General features: G+C 44.3%; 1 protein-coding gene across 3 annotated transcripts in view; it reads left to right on the forward strand.

Annotated features, from left to right (window-relative positions):
* Window positions 1-12,792, forward strand: part of FCHSD2 (FCH and double SH3 domains 2) — a 95,142-nt gene that overhangs the window by 48,794 nt on the left and 33,556 nt on the right. For all 3 annotated transcript variants that reach the window (XM_071564839.1, XM_071564849.1, XM_071564858.1), the window contains exons 4-8: window positions 1,685-1,761; window positions 2,990-3,134; window positions 4,820-4,953; window positions 6,426-6,480; window positions 6,802-6,930. In XM_071564839.1, coding sequence (XP_071420940.1) covers window positions 1,685-1,761; window positions 2,990-3,134; window positions 4,820-4,953; window positions 6,426-6,480; window positions 6,802-6,930 — 540 coding nt within the window. The remainder of the gene's footprint in view (window positions 1-1,684; window positions 1,762-2,989; window positions 3,135-4,819; window positions 4,954-6,425; window positions 6,481-6,801; window positions 6,931-12,792) is intronic.

Genomic DNA, 12,792 nt, shown 5'->3' on the forward strand with positions numbered 1-12,792 from the left:
TGTGTTTGAGGTTCCTGAGTTTGCTGCACTCCCTGCCTGGGCTGAGAGAAGAGCTGGGAAGAGCAGAGCAAAGCTCTGTTGTACATAAGCAATGGGTGGGGCTGGCAATTAGCATTTATATCTAATAAAGCAAGGGCTTTCTCTTGCTGCTGCTGAGAGCCCTGCTCTGCAGGTGCTGCTTTCTGCTCCTCCCCAACATCAGTTTAATCAGGAGCAGCCTCGTTCCTCCCAGAGGCATCTAGGAAAGAGAGATGCTGAAACCCTTGTGGGGTGTTTGCCTGGCAAAGGAGGGCTTAGAAAACCCAATAATCCCATCCAGGGAACAAAGGCATGGCAGGAAACTGCTGTGCCAGAGGGAGGGACTCGAAATGATGCAAGATACAGAAACCCCCAAACTGAAGAGGAGCAGTGAGTTTGTGTGGGTGACATCCCAAACCTCAGTGCTCCATCAGACAGGTTTGTGCACTCAGGAAGGGGCCCTGGGTGTCATCAGCACCTCCAGTTATTCCATGTCCAAACCTCAGGACTGCTGGGAAAAGCCTTTGTAATGTGTCTCTGGAAAAGCTGTCCATGTTCTGTCAATGGTCTTTTAATCTGGGATGTCTTTCTTTCCTACCAGTGCTTGCTTTTTGTCAGTATTACAGCAGGTTATTTCAAATTTGTTTCCTGCCCCAGTGTCTGTCCAAGTGGAAATCACCCATAAACAGACTCAAGGGAAGGTTTGGTAAAAGGGACCATCAAGTAGGAGCTGCAGCCCTGGGGAAATGGGGTTGGAGTGTCCATGGAACTGGGCTGGTTTTCCATGGTGAGGATTCATTCCGTGGGTGCTGGATGGACACAATTCCATGTCCCATTGCCCCCTGGCTCCTGAGCAGGTCTGTAGACAGCTGGAATGCCCATGGATGTGTTACTTCCATGGTTTATAGCACAGTGGCACCATGGGTTGGCAGGGACCTTAAATCCCAGCCAGTGCCACCCCTGCCATGGGCAGGGGCACCTCCCACCATCCCAGGCTGTTCCAGCCTGGCCTTGAACACTCCCAGGGGTGCAGGGGCAGCCACAACTTCTCTGGGAACCTGTGCCAGGACTCCTTTCCCACTGTCCCACCTAACGCTGCCCTCTGGCATTTCCAAGCCCACTGTTGGACTCCAGGAGTTCCATCATGGCCATGGTGTTTTCCAGGGGATTGATTGGAGCCCATTCCCAGCAGGGCAGTGGGATCAGAGCCCCCTCCCTCCCTGTGTGGTTATGGGTTGAAATTTGCTGCTGTCTGACCTTGAGCATGAAAAGGTTGGTATTGATTTTCTGGGGCGGCAGAGACTGAAGGGCGCAATTAACATTAATAATTAAAGCTGGAGTGCATTTGCCAGCCCCTTTATCTCCTGGAACCCTCTGAGGGCTGGGCTGATCCCACAAGCAGCAGAGCTCCTGCAGCCTCTGCTGATCCACACTGGGAATTTCAGCCCATAAATGCCCAGATATTTCATGGCTTCTGAGAACCTTCTGGGAATAAATCTGTTCTTCTCCCAGCTGGGACACACACAGCCCTTTTCCTTTCAGGATTCCTGCACTGATGCTGCTTTTGCTGGAATTCTGGATTGATGCCTTCCTCAGGTGTCAGGTTTTCATTGGTCTGACATAAGTTCTTTTAATTACTTCTTATTTTTCTCCTTTTTTTTCCCAGAGCATCCAGAAACTGGCCAGTCAGTACTTGAAGAAGGACTGGCTTGGGATCAAGGCTGAGGATCGAAGCGATTATAGGTAATTTCCCAGCTGGAATGCCATGGAATGGCACTGGGAATGCAATTTGGGCCATTATTGTCTTTTTCATGTAATTTTTTCCCCTTTGTAGCAGAGACTTGGCAGCTAAAAAAGCAGCTTTGTTTTCCATTGAAATTCAAGATCCTGAAATCAATGTTTATGGCTTGGATGTTTGGGAAAATGGGAGAAACAAAACTGCCTGAAAGGACAACAACTCTTTGTGCATCTGTTTGGGTGTCAGTGCTGGGACTGAATATAGAGTTTAGCAGAGAGCTCCAAGGTTAGAGGAGAAATGTGGAATTCTTCATAGGAAAAAGCAGGAACAGGTTTAATTTTAGGAGGCTGTTTGTGAAAATCACATTTTAGAGGAGAGAGGAGGCAAAGCAGGAGATGGTTGTTCCCAAAACTTCATTGAATTCCCAAGGAAGGGGGAACCAGGAATGACTCAGGTGCTGAAGCCTTTGAGTGGCTCTTTCTGAAGGTGTGGGAGAAGTTTCCAGGTGCTTTATTTTACTGTCATCTCTGTGTTCTGACAAGGTTTAGTTCAAACAGGGAGAAATTGTTGGGAGATTTGGGACTTGGAGCATTCTCACCCCACGGGTGTGTCTGCAAGGAAATAACCTGAATTATCACTCCGAGGGGACATTAAACACTCCCCTGACACCCCCCTGCAGTTTGTGCCTTTCCAGGTGCTCCCCCGGTGCCCAGAGATCTTCTCCAAACCTTCCCTCCCCATCTGGGAGATTGGGAGGCTCCAGGAGTCCTTCCTGCCAGCTCCACAGGAGATCCCATCACCTTCTTCCACCTCTCCTCCTGAGCTTTTGTGGGCAATTTTTGGGGGCCCTGATTGCAGCATGTCCAAAGTCACAAATTCCATGAACTTACCAGTATCATCAACATTTCCCCTGGGTTTCTGTGGGGTCTGCTCGGTGGGAGCAACAGGGGCAGCCCAAAAGGTTGTCACAGAACAGGAGGGAACGTTTTTATTCCTGGGATACTCCAGTTAAAATTCCTGTGGGAAGTGGAGCCATTTGCTGGATCAGCAGGGAGGAACCTGCTTGAGATGGAGTTTTTAAGGAACCTGCTTGAGATGGGGTTTTTAAAGCAGTCCTTGGAAAAATGCTGCTGTTCCATGGACTAGCCCAGGACTTGATGATCCTCAGGAGATGCTGGGGATCCCCACTGCTCTTCCTTTCTCCCAAGATTTTCCTGTGTCTCCCTGTCCCAGGAGCATGTACTCAGTGTGGAAGTCCCTCCTGGAGGGCACCATGCAGGTGGCCCAGTCTCGCCTCAACATCTGTGAGAACTACAAGAACTTGATTTCGGAGCCAGCCAGGAGTGTGAGATGCTTCAAGGAGCAGCAGCTTAAAAAGGTCTCTGTGTTTGGGAAACCCTTGGAATTTGGCCATTTTTTTGGGGGGGGAAATGATGATTAGAGGTCTCTGAGTATGGCTGAATTCTAAAATATTTATGTACCTTTCTGCCTCTTATCACATTAAATATCCAGCTTGTTGGAGAGGCATCAAAGTGAATTAATTTTAATTATCCCAAATTAAAATGACTGGGAAATGAGGGGTTTAAAATGGGATAGAGCTGGTCAGATGTGTCTCTGCAAACCTCACGTTGTGCTGGGGAAATTGTATTGAACTGGGTCTGCAGTGACAATTCCAAGTGGGTTTTGTTGGGGTGAGTTCTGATTTATATCTTAAAACTGAGTGAATGGCTTGAGCAGTGCTGGGGATTGTGCAGCCACCCCCTGCCAGGGCATCCCATGGGAATATTCCAGAGGCTTTTCTCATGGAACAGCTCGCCCTGCAGAGCAAACCCTGTTCCCAATGGCTGCTCATTCCATTGGTTGTTGCCTTTGGGAGTCATTGATGAGCCCCAGAGGAGCTGTGGCTGCTCCATCCCTGCGGGGGGTTTTCTTGAGGAAAAAATTGACTTTCTCACGTTGTTTTCTTGTCCTGTGGATTTTGATTTTCCTGTGACACTTTCCAAAAAATGCTGGAACAATTTTATTGCATCTTCACTGGGTAAATAATGTTATTTTATTCCTCTGCAAGTGGTGTTCAGTGTTTGAGTCAGCAGTAGAGGTGGGACCTTTAAATTTATTTAAATCCTTGAGATTCCTTTTCTCCTGCACTCCTGAATCAGCACAACAAGTTATTACAATTATCTGCTTCCAACTATTCTACACTTTTCCTACAACACTGAATAACCATCGACTTGGTGGCATTAATTTTCCTCCACAACCAGTTTGGTTTTTTATACAGCTCAGTCTTTCACCCTTTGCTTTGAATTTCCAAGCAGATAAAGAATTATCCTGCCCCCCATCCAGCCCAAATTACCACTGAGAGCCACTAAAACCCTTCTAAGGTGACACTAAAATGACATCCAGTCTCCTGAGAGTTTTTAAGTTTTTATTCCCCAGGGATGCAAAAGCAGGATTATTTTACTCTCCTAAAGTGGTTTTAGCAACGGGGCTTATTTTTTTTTTTGTCATTGAAACCTCTATTGTGACACTGGTTGGGTCACATCTCCAACCTTTGAGTTTACCCTGGGAATACCACTGATTTCTCAGAGAACCTGATTTATTGGAAGGCTCTCCAAGGAGTTTTTTTAAAAAGTACTCTTCAGATTATATATATGTAATAATATAAAATAATATAGTAGTAATAATAATATAAAAATAAGGATTTATGCTGTTGTGTTTTATGTGGCAACTTTTCTCTCAAATTTTGTAGAGGAAAAGATTAATCTTTTCTTTTTCTCTCACCTGTAGTAGATTGCCTTTGGATTTTCCCCATTTGTATCCCAATTATTTCAATCCCCTCATCCAAAGTTTTCAGAGCTTTGCTGTTTAATTCCTGGGTTATCAATGACTGAACTCTTGAAGCAGCAACAGGAGGGAAGTAGCACAGGGGGTTTATGTTCTCTCAGCCTGCAGAGACTCAACTTACTGTTTTAATCCCTATAAACCACCATAAAAGCAGGGAAACACTGATTTGGTGTTACCAGGCTGGCACTAAATGGATTTCCCTCCTGGCTGCCCCTGCAGTGCGTGGAGCAGCTGAGCAGGATCCAGGCCGAGCTGCAGGACACGGTGAAGGACCTGGCCAAGGGCAAGAAGAAGTACTTCGAGAGCGAGCAGATGGCGCAGGCCGTGCGCGACAAGGCGGACATCGAGGCCAAGTGCGTGGGCTCCATCATTCCATGGGCACCCGTCCCCGCCCGCAGCCCCGTCCCCGTCCGCCGCCCCGTCCCCAGAGCACACCAGTGCTGGGTCTGACACTGGGAATCTGCCTGGCAAAGAGCTGCCTGCCAGGGTTGTGCTTGGGCAAAAAGAGGCAAAAATGAGCTTTATTTACTTCTTGCAGATGTATCTTTATCTATAAAAATAATTACTTTTTTATATTTGCTATACATCATTTATATATGTGGAGTAAATATTCTATAATAGATTAAGTATATATTGCATATTCTATGTTATATAATATATGGTATGAGAATGATTGTACATAATTGTATATAGTATTATATAGAAGAATCTATATTAAGAATCTCAATTTATAGACATGCTTCTATGTAATAATATTAGAGATTCTTCTATAGAATATTATATAGAGATTCTTCTATATCATGATATTATAGAGAGAGATGAAATATACACAAGAGTATGAAAAGATGGATAGATACAGATGTAAAGTATATAAAATTATATATATATATAATATATATATACATATGCTTGTTACAAAAATACCCATTTTGTAGCCACTTTAGGCACACCCTGATAGGAAAGGGGAGCTCTGGGTCGATTTCTTTAGGAAGGGAGTTAAACTAACTCCCTAATTGCACATTTTCAAAGGACACTGTGCCAGCTGACACTCTTTTTCATAGGAAAACCTCCTGATTTTATTCCTCATCTCAAATTTGGTATCAGCCCATTTGGAAGGGGAAAAACCAGGGCATTGTTTTATTTTTCAAGCTCAGTTTTTGAGGGTTTTTTGTTCCTTGACATCCTGAAGAGATTGATTTCCTTCTTTCCAGGAAAGCAACTGCCACATGTTTTCACTTTGCAGTTGGGCCTCACCCTTTTTATTATTTTTTTTTTAATTTTTATTTTTAGTTGTTACTCAGAATTGCTTTCAGGGAATGAAATTTCGTGAATTTTTCTGTCTTTCTGAGGGTTGGATGAAGAAAAGAACTTCCCCAGAACTCCCTGTAATACCTGAAGAAAGTAAAGAAACACAAACCAACGGAAACCTGAGCTTGGGAATTTTGGGATGGATTCATCCCAGTCTTATTCGGATTAAAACAGCTGTTTGCTTGGTTTGGGTTTACTTTTTAAACCACTCTCATTCAAGCAGCTGAGAAAGTCCTTCTCTAATTTACGGTTCATGGATTCAGATATAAAAATCAGACCAATTCTGCTGAAAGTTATCCCAAAATCAGGGGGAACTGTGCAAGACCTTCCAGAACATGCAGGGAAGGTCCAGCTCAGCATCTTTGCTATTTCCTTTCATCCTTCAGCTTTGTTCCAAACCACACAAATAAAAACTCAGACATAAAGAGTTACCCCACTTATATTTTGCAGGAGCTCAGTTTGTCCTTGGCAGAAATGATCCAAGACAATTAATCTCTCCTGTTAATTCCTCTTCCAGGTCCAAACTTAGTCTTTTCCAGTCAAGGATAAGCTTGCAGAAGGCAAGTGTGAAGGTGAGTGGAAGGGAAACTTGGGGTTTGCTGCTTATTTCCCTGAAATTGCCTGGAATAATGGCTGGTTTGGAAGGGGAATGAGTGGGATAAGGGCTGAGCAAAAAGCACTAGAGCATTAGAGTTTTTTCTAATTAGAGTTCAAATTTCTTTGAAGACCACGTTTGAAATTGGAGTAGGAAAAATACATCATTTATCACCTAGAAAACTGTTCAACTTTAATTTGCATTGAAGTTTGTATTGTATTAATCCAAACACATGCAAATGAATTTCTGCTGGGGGGTGTTTGGTCACTAAACCTCTCCCTGTGTTCTCCTTGCCCAGTTAAAAGCTCGCCGCTCCGAGTGCAATTCCAAGGCCATCCATGCCAGGAATGACTATCTGCTCACCTTGGCAGCTGCCAATGCCCACCAGGATCGGTACTATCAGACAGACCTGGTGAACATCATGAAGGTAGGGAAGGGATCTGGAGGGTGGAATGGGAAAATCTGGCAAGAAAGGACAAAATTCCAGGGGGGTTTGCAACAGCCACGTTGGCTTTTCCAAGGAGAGGGAAGGTGGAGCCTGGAATAGTGCCCAGTATTGGTGCCACTGAAGCCCAAAAACTGAGCTGTCAATTTTATCTTCTGATTCATTTGTTTTCTGAAGGACTCACTTGGGTAAAGAAATCCAAAAAAAGGAGCACCTGTGTTTTCTTGTTGGCCTGGGGAGTTTTTATCCCATAATCCTATTTTGGTGTCTGATCAGAACATTTCAGGGTGGCATTAATGAACTGGCATTATTAAACCCCTGCTTTCAAACTTGATTTTAGGGAACAGCAGATCAACATTCCTGTGGCATTTGGCCAAGTCAAGCCAAGAGCAGCCACTGGAACTCACAGGAAAGGACACCCTTCAGGAGATCAGATGTGATTGCTCACAGTTGGGTGGTTTGAACTCCCATCCTGGAAGGGTTTACATGCACATTATTCCTGTTTGCAGAACTGGAGTCACAGGAGTGGGGCCATCAGCTGTTCCCACTTGATGGGGCTGCATTTCACACTCTGGCACTGCCAACTGGAATGATTTGCTCTTTCCAAAGGATTTCCAAGTGGTGCAATCACACCTGGAGACCTCTTTGCATTTGAATTTGCAGAACTGACACAGGGTTGTAACAAACCACTGCAGTATTTTCATGATCAGCCTCCCTTTGCATCCTGGGGGGAAATATCCATGTATTGGTGGGAAAGGCAGGGAGTGGAGGTGGGTGATGAGGTGTGGCTGTGCTTTCTGGCAGTAAAGCAGGAGTGTTTGTGCTGACTGATGGTTGGGGCATGGAAAGGCTCCCAGAGGAAGCAGTTCCTTGTCATAAAGGAGATAAATGATGCTCATAGGAGATAATTCCATATTTACATGGCTAGCTGTCAGCAGTTGCTGCTCCTACTTGGAAGCAATGCCAGAAGGAAATTGGATTTGCTCCCAACAAAAAGGATGTTTAAAATAATTTTTGAAAAGTTTTAAAAAAAAGTTTCTCCAAGGTTTTCCCAAACTGAACCTTTTTTCCCTATGGCCGCCTCTCTGTACACCCTATTTATTTATTATTTTATATGACTTCCATATAAATAATTGTGGTTTAGTCAAAATCCAAGTTGCAAATACTTTCCTGCAGCCAAATTCCTTTGGATTGAAAGGAAAACATCCAGGGTTTGTCTTTCTGGATCTCTCTATTTGTAGCAGTTCAATGTCTTTGTCTGGTAAACAACTGGGAGTGAATTATATATGATTATGTATTATGCATATAGGTTATTATATCTATGAAATACATAATATATATTGTATATAATAGATTATATACTATACATATTGTATAATATATAACATGTATAATATATAAAATACAGTCTATTGTATAATATAGTCTTTTGTTATAGTCTGTGGTATATTATCTGTAACATATTTTTATAATATTGTATAATATAGTCTATGTAATAGACGTTAGATATATTATACATATGGTATAATATATAATGTGATATATATTATAATATATATTATATTTTATATAATATATATAATATTTTATATTTTATATATTATATATTTTATTTTATATTTTTAATTATCTTTTATATTATATTTTATATTATATAATGATATATTATAATATATTACATTTTATTATAATTATGCAAATTTGGGCCTTTAGCACTGTTGTCCATGAGGAAAAGTCCATGGGAGCACATCCACATGTCCTTGGAACAGGATCACTCTTTGGAGCAAGGGAGAGAGAAAGCCACAGCCAAGGTCTCAAATTGAAACAACTGAATATTTTAGGAGAGGGAAGGGAAATCTTCAATCCTTTTAATCCTCTTGCATTTCTCCTTGTCTGTCCTTTATGTGCCCCCCCCCCCGGAGCCCGGGGCTGGTCTGTCCCTCCTCGCTGAGGAGCAGTTGCCATCACCTGAGTGTGAAGCCCTCCACAAACCCCTTCAGGAGCAGTTTCTGTGCCTGGTGCTCAGACTGAAGGCATCAGGAAGTCTCAGATGGTGCTTGGTGAAGTCTCTGTTTTGAATCTTGTCTTTGCAGAAACTTCCTCATTCTTTACTTTTATTTCTTCTCTAAGTTCCTCTCGTGCACCACCTTAAAAAATGACTTTCTAAAGCAACTTACAGTGAGGAAACGTTGATGTGGAAATAAAAAAAGGCAAGCAGGTGTCCTGGACACTTGAAATAGTTGTGAGATTATTTAAAGAGAGAAAGAAAGAGGGAACAAAAAGTTATAGTTCCAACTGAGCACGTTTACAGGTGGCCTGGGGGTGAGCTCAGCAGGTCATGCCAGCCCATGGCAGGGGTGGGCACACGAGTCAGGGGGCTCAGGACTTGGACAAGCCCTTGGAAAATATTTTAATGAAGGGGTTTATGTTGTTTCTCTGATAGATCTTGAAGGGTGGATCCTCTAAAGGAAATCTGCCTTGGGCTGCGCTTTGTGGAGTTGGGCCATTGGTGCAGCTCTGTGGAGATGCCAAACATACCATGGGCAGCTTTTAGCTGAAAAACTCTTCAACCCCCCTGATTGAAACTGGACAGGAGAATTAAAAAATTAAACCTAACAAACTAAACAGAAACCTCTGCAAACTGTTGGTAGGGTGTGTGATCTTAATTGCCTGGAATCCCAGAATGGTTTGGGTTGAAAAGGATCATCCTGTCCCACCCCAGCCATGGGCAGGAACACCTCCCACTACCCCAGGCTGCTCCAGCCTGGCCTTGGGCACTTTCAGGGATGGCACAACCTATGCCAGAGTTTGGGGAGCTGTTTATTTTCCCTGAACACTGAAGAGTTCTCCCCAAAACAGTAGCACAAGTATTTCTGCATAATATTCTGCTTTTTTCAAGCCATTGTTCCATCTCCTGCCTCGTGTGGTCTCCGAGGGCAGCCTTGGAGGGAGTGTCCAAAGGGCCAGTGTGCTCTGTGTGCTTTCAGTGAGGGGTTTGTGCTGGAATTGTCAGTCACCTGTGCTGGTTTCTTCTGTACTTTCCAGTTTGCTTGACATGAGGAAGTGTCTTTGGCTTCTTGGTTTTGCTCCGAGGGTGATGCTGTTGTGGGTTGAAATGGGAACTCAGGGTTACCTCATCTCCCTTCAGCAGCTCTTCCCTCCTGTGTGGGTGAGACAAACTCCACCACTGCCCTCTGAGTTCCAGAGGCTGGTGTGGAAAATTCCAGGTGAATTGTGGTGTTCCCACATCCTTGCCTGTTTTTGAGGATTCTGACAGAAAAAAGGACCTGGCCTTGGGCACTGCCCGGGAGGGGGCACCTCTGCCATGGCATTGCCACCCTCAGGGGCTGGAGGGGGCTGAGCCAGGCTCTTGGTTTCATGGAATGGAGTGGCAAAAGGAGGTGGTGGAGTTGAACTCAAGGAGTGCTGGTGAAATATGAGGACAGTTTTGCCATGAGGGTGGTCAGACCAAAGCAGTGTCCCAGGGAGGATCCGTGGTGCTTGTGGGTCCTTTCCAACTGGGAGTGTTCTGGGATTCTCTGGAACCTTGGAGATGGTCAAGACTTAACTGGGCACAGCTTTGAGCAGCCTGGTCTGTTTGTCCCAACTCTGAGCAGAGGTTGGGCCAATATCTCCCTTTCAGCCTTGATTATTCTGTCATTCCTTAAAATAACATTTTCTGTGACAAAGATTCTCCTTAGGATTCCTGAATTCCTGGAGTGTTTTCCTGCCCTTAACTGGAGTAACTGCATGACCCAGCAGTGCCAGAATGTTCCTGCTTTGCTGGTCTTTGTTGGGCAGTTCTTGTGGAGCTCAGTTCCCATCCCTGTTTCCAGCACTGTCATCCATCCCATCCCTTTTCCCAGCACTTGAAATGAGCATTTAAAACAAATGTAAGTCCAGGCTCCCAACATGACTTGCACAAATGGCATCCAGCTAAAACTGCCAGTAATTATGAAAATGACCCCAAACTGAGGACTTGGTGGCTTCCAGTTAATAATTTGCTTTACTCCCTGAAATTAGTAGGGTGTGTGGGGGTTCTTTCCACTGGTGGCTCTGTTTGAATTGCAAAGTAAGTTGATTGCTGAAGGCTCAGGAATGTTATCCCAGGAATGGTGTATCCTGTGAGAGTAAAAGGGTATTTATTTGCATGAGTGCACATTTCTGTAGCCTCCAGATGAGCAGAGCCAATATTATCACTGTAAGAAATCAATTTACATCCATGTTATTGTTTTAGGGCTTTCTGGAATTATTTAGGAGCCCCCAGGGAATTCCTTTTTTTTTGAATGGAAATTCTGTCCCTAAATGAAAAAATAGCACCAAGATAAAACAATTTGGAAATCACTGGAGCTTTTCATTTGCTTCTGTAAATCTCTTCTGTTAATCCAGTGCTGACTATTCTTTCAAGATCCTGTAATTCTCTCTTTAAAATGCAGAGGGGACTTGTGGAAGTGAAAGAACTCTTGTTTCACTTCCTGTGCTTGTCAGCTGCAAGGCACAGATGTTTTGTAACTCCCATGGGTGGCATCATCTCCAGCATCACATGGCACAAGAACTGTCCTTAACAGGCAGTGAGGGACTGTGAGTGGCCTCCTCATGTTATCCCCCTGCATGGAGGACTGGAGGGGATCCTTGCCCATCTGCTGATCCCAGAGTTCCAGAATTAAGGACTAGAGGGAAGCCTTGCCCATCTCCTGATCCCAGTGTTCCAGAGTTCTGGAGTGGAGGGAAGCCTTGCTCATCTCCTGATCCCAGAGCTCCAGAATGAAGGACTGGAGGGAAGCCTTGCCTGTCTCCTGATCCCAGTTCCAGAGGATGCTCATTGAAAGCTTCCCAACAGCTGATCCCACATTGTATTCCCTTCCAGGGAAATCCATGCCCATCACACCTTGGGGAAATGAATTCCCTTAAGGCCCTGCTTAGAGTGGGATTATGGAGCCACAGAAATGATCGGATAGTTGATTCACAGTTGTGGTCTCTTGTTCAGCCTTTTCCTTTATTACTCATTTGTCCCATTCCCAGTTGATCCCTGAGCTGTGCTTTGGAGAGTTCTGGCTCCTTCCCAGTCCATGGAATCTGTGCTAATTACAATAATGCGCATTTCTGTGCCAGCTGACTGGGAGGGAATATTTGCAGGGAAGAGAAAAGTGGCTTTCCCTGGGAAATACAACAACTTGTGTGGCACAGTCACAACCAAGGGAGGGTAGGGACCTGAAGGATCATCCAGTGCCACCCTTGGCTTGGGCAGGGACACCTCCCACTGTCCCAGGTTGCTCCAAGCCCTGTCCAGCTTGGCCTGGGACACTTGAAAAGCTTTAACTAGAAACATGCCACATTCTGGTACTTGTGTTTTTATGAGACATATTTTATGCTCTATGTTTGCCACAAATCTCTGACCTCTCTGTCCCAACCTCCACATGAGCACAGACCCTTCTCCCCTTCGGTCCAAAAGCCCCAGTTCAAATTTAAAAGGGCCTTCCCTGGATTCACTTTGCTGAAAGTCTCCATTTATTTCATAGCAAAGACTGTTAAAGCCAGCCTTGTATCCAGGAAATCCCTGATTCCTGGGACATCTCTCCCTGTGGGATTTCAACATCTGACCATCGATATTGTGAAATGAAGTGGCTTTGGAAAGGTTTGAGCATTAATCCTGCAGGGCTGAATAAGTTTGGAAAGAAGCTTAACTTTAACTCTCACTGTCTCCTACCAAATAATGGAATGATTTATAAAATCCTCTCAGCTTCTGGAGAAAATGGCACAGCCCCATCAGTCCTTGGGGGGAAAAACTGCTTGGAATGGGATTCTGTGCCAGGCTTTGGGATGGGCTTGGGGGGAATTGTTCAA

Source organism: Pithys albifrons, chromosome 1, assembly GCF_047495875.1.
Source record: "Pithys albifrons albifrons isolate INPA30051 chromosome 1, PitAlb_v1, whole genome shotgun sequence".
Lineage (NCBI taxonomy): Eukaryota > Metazoa > Chordata > Aves > Passeriformes > Thamnophilidae > Pithys > Pithys albifrons.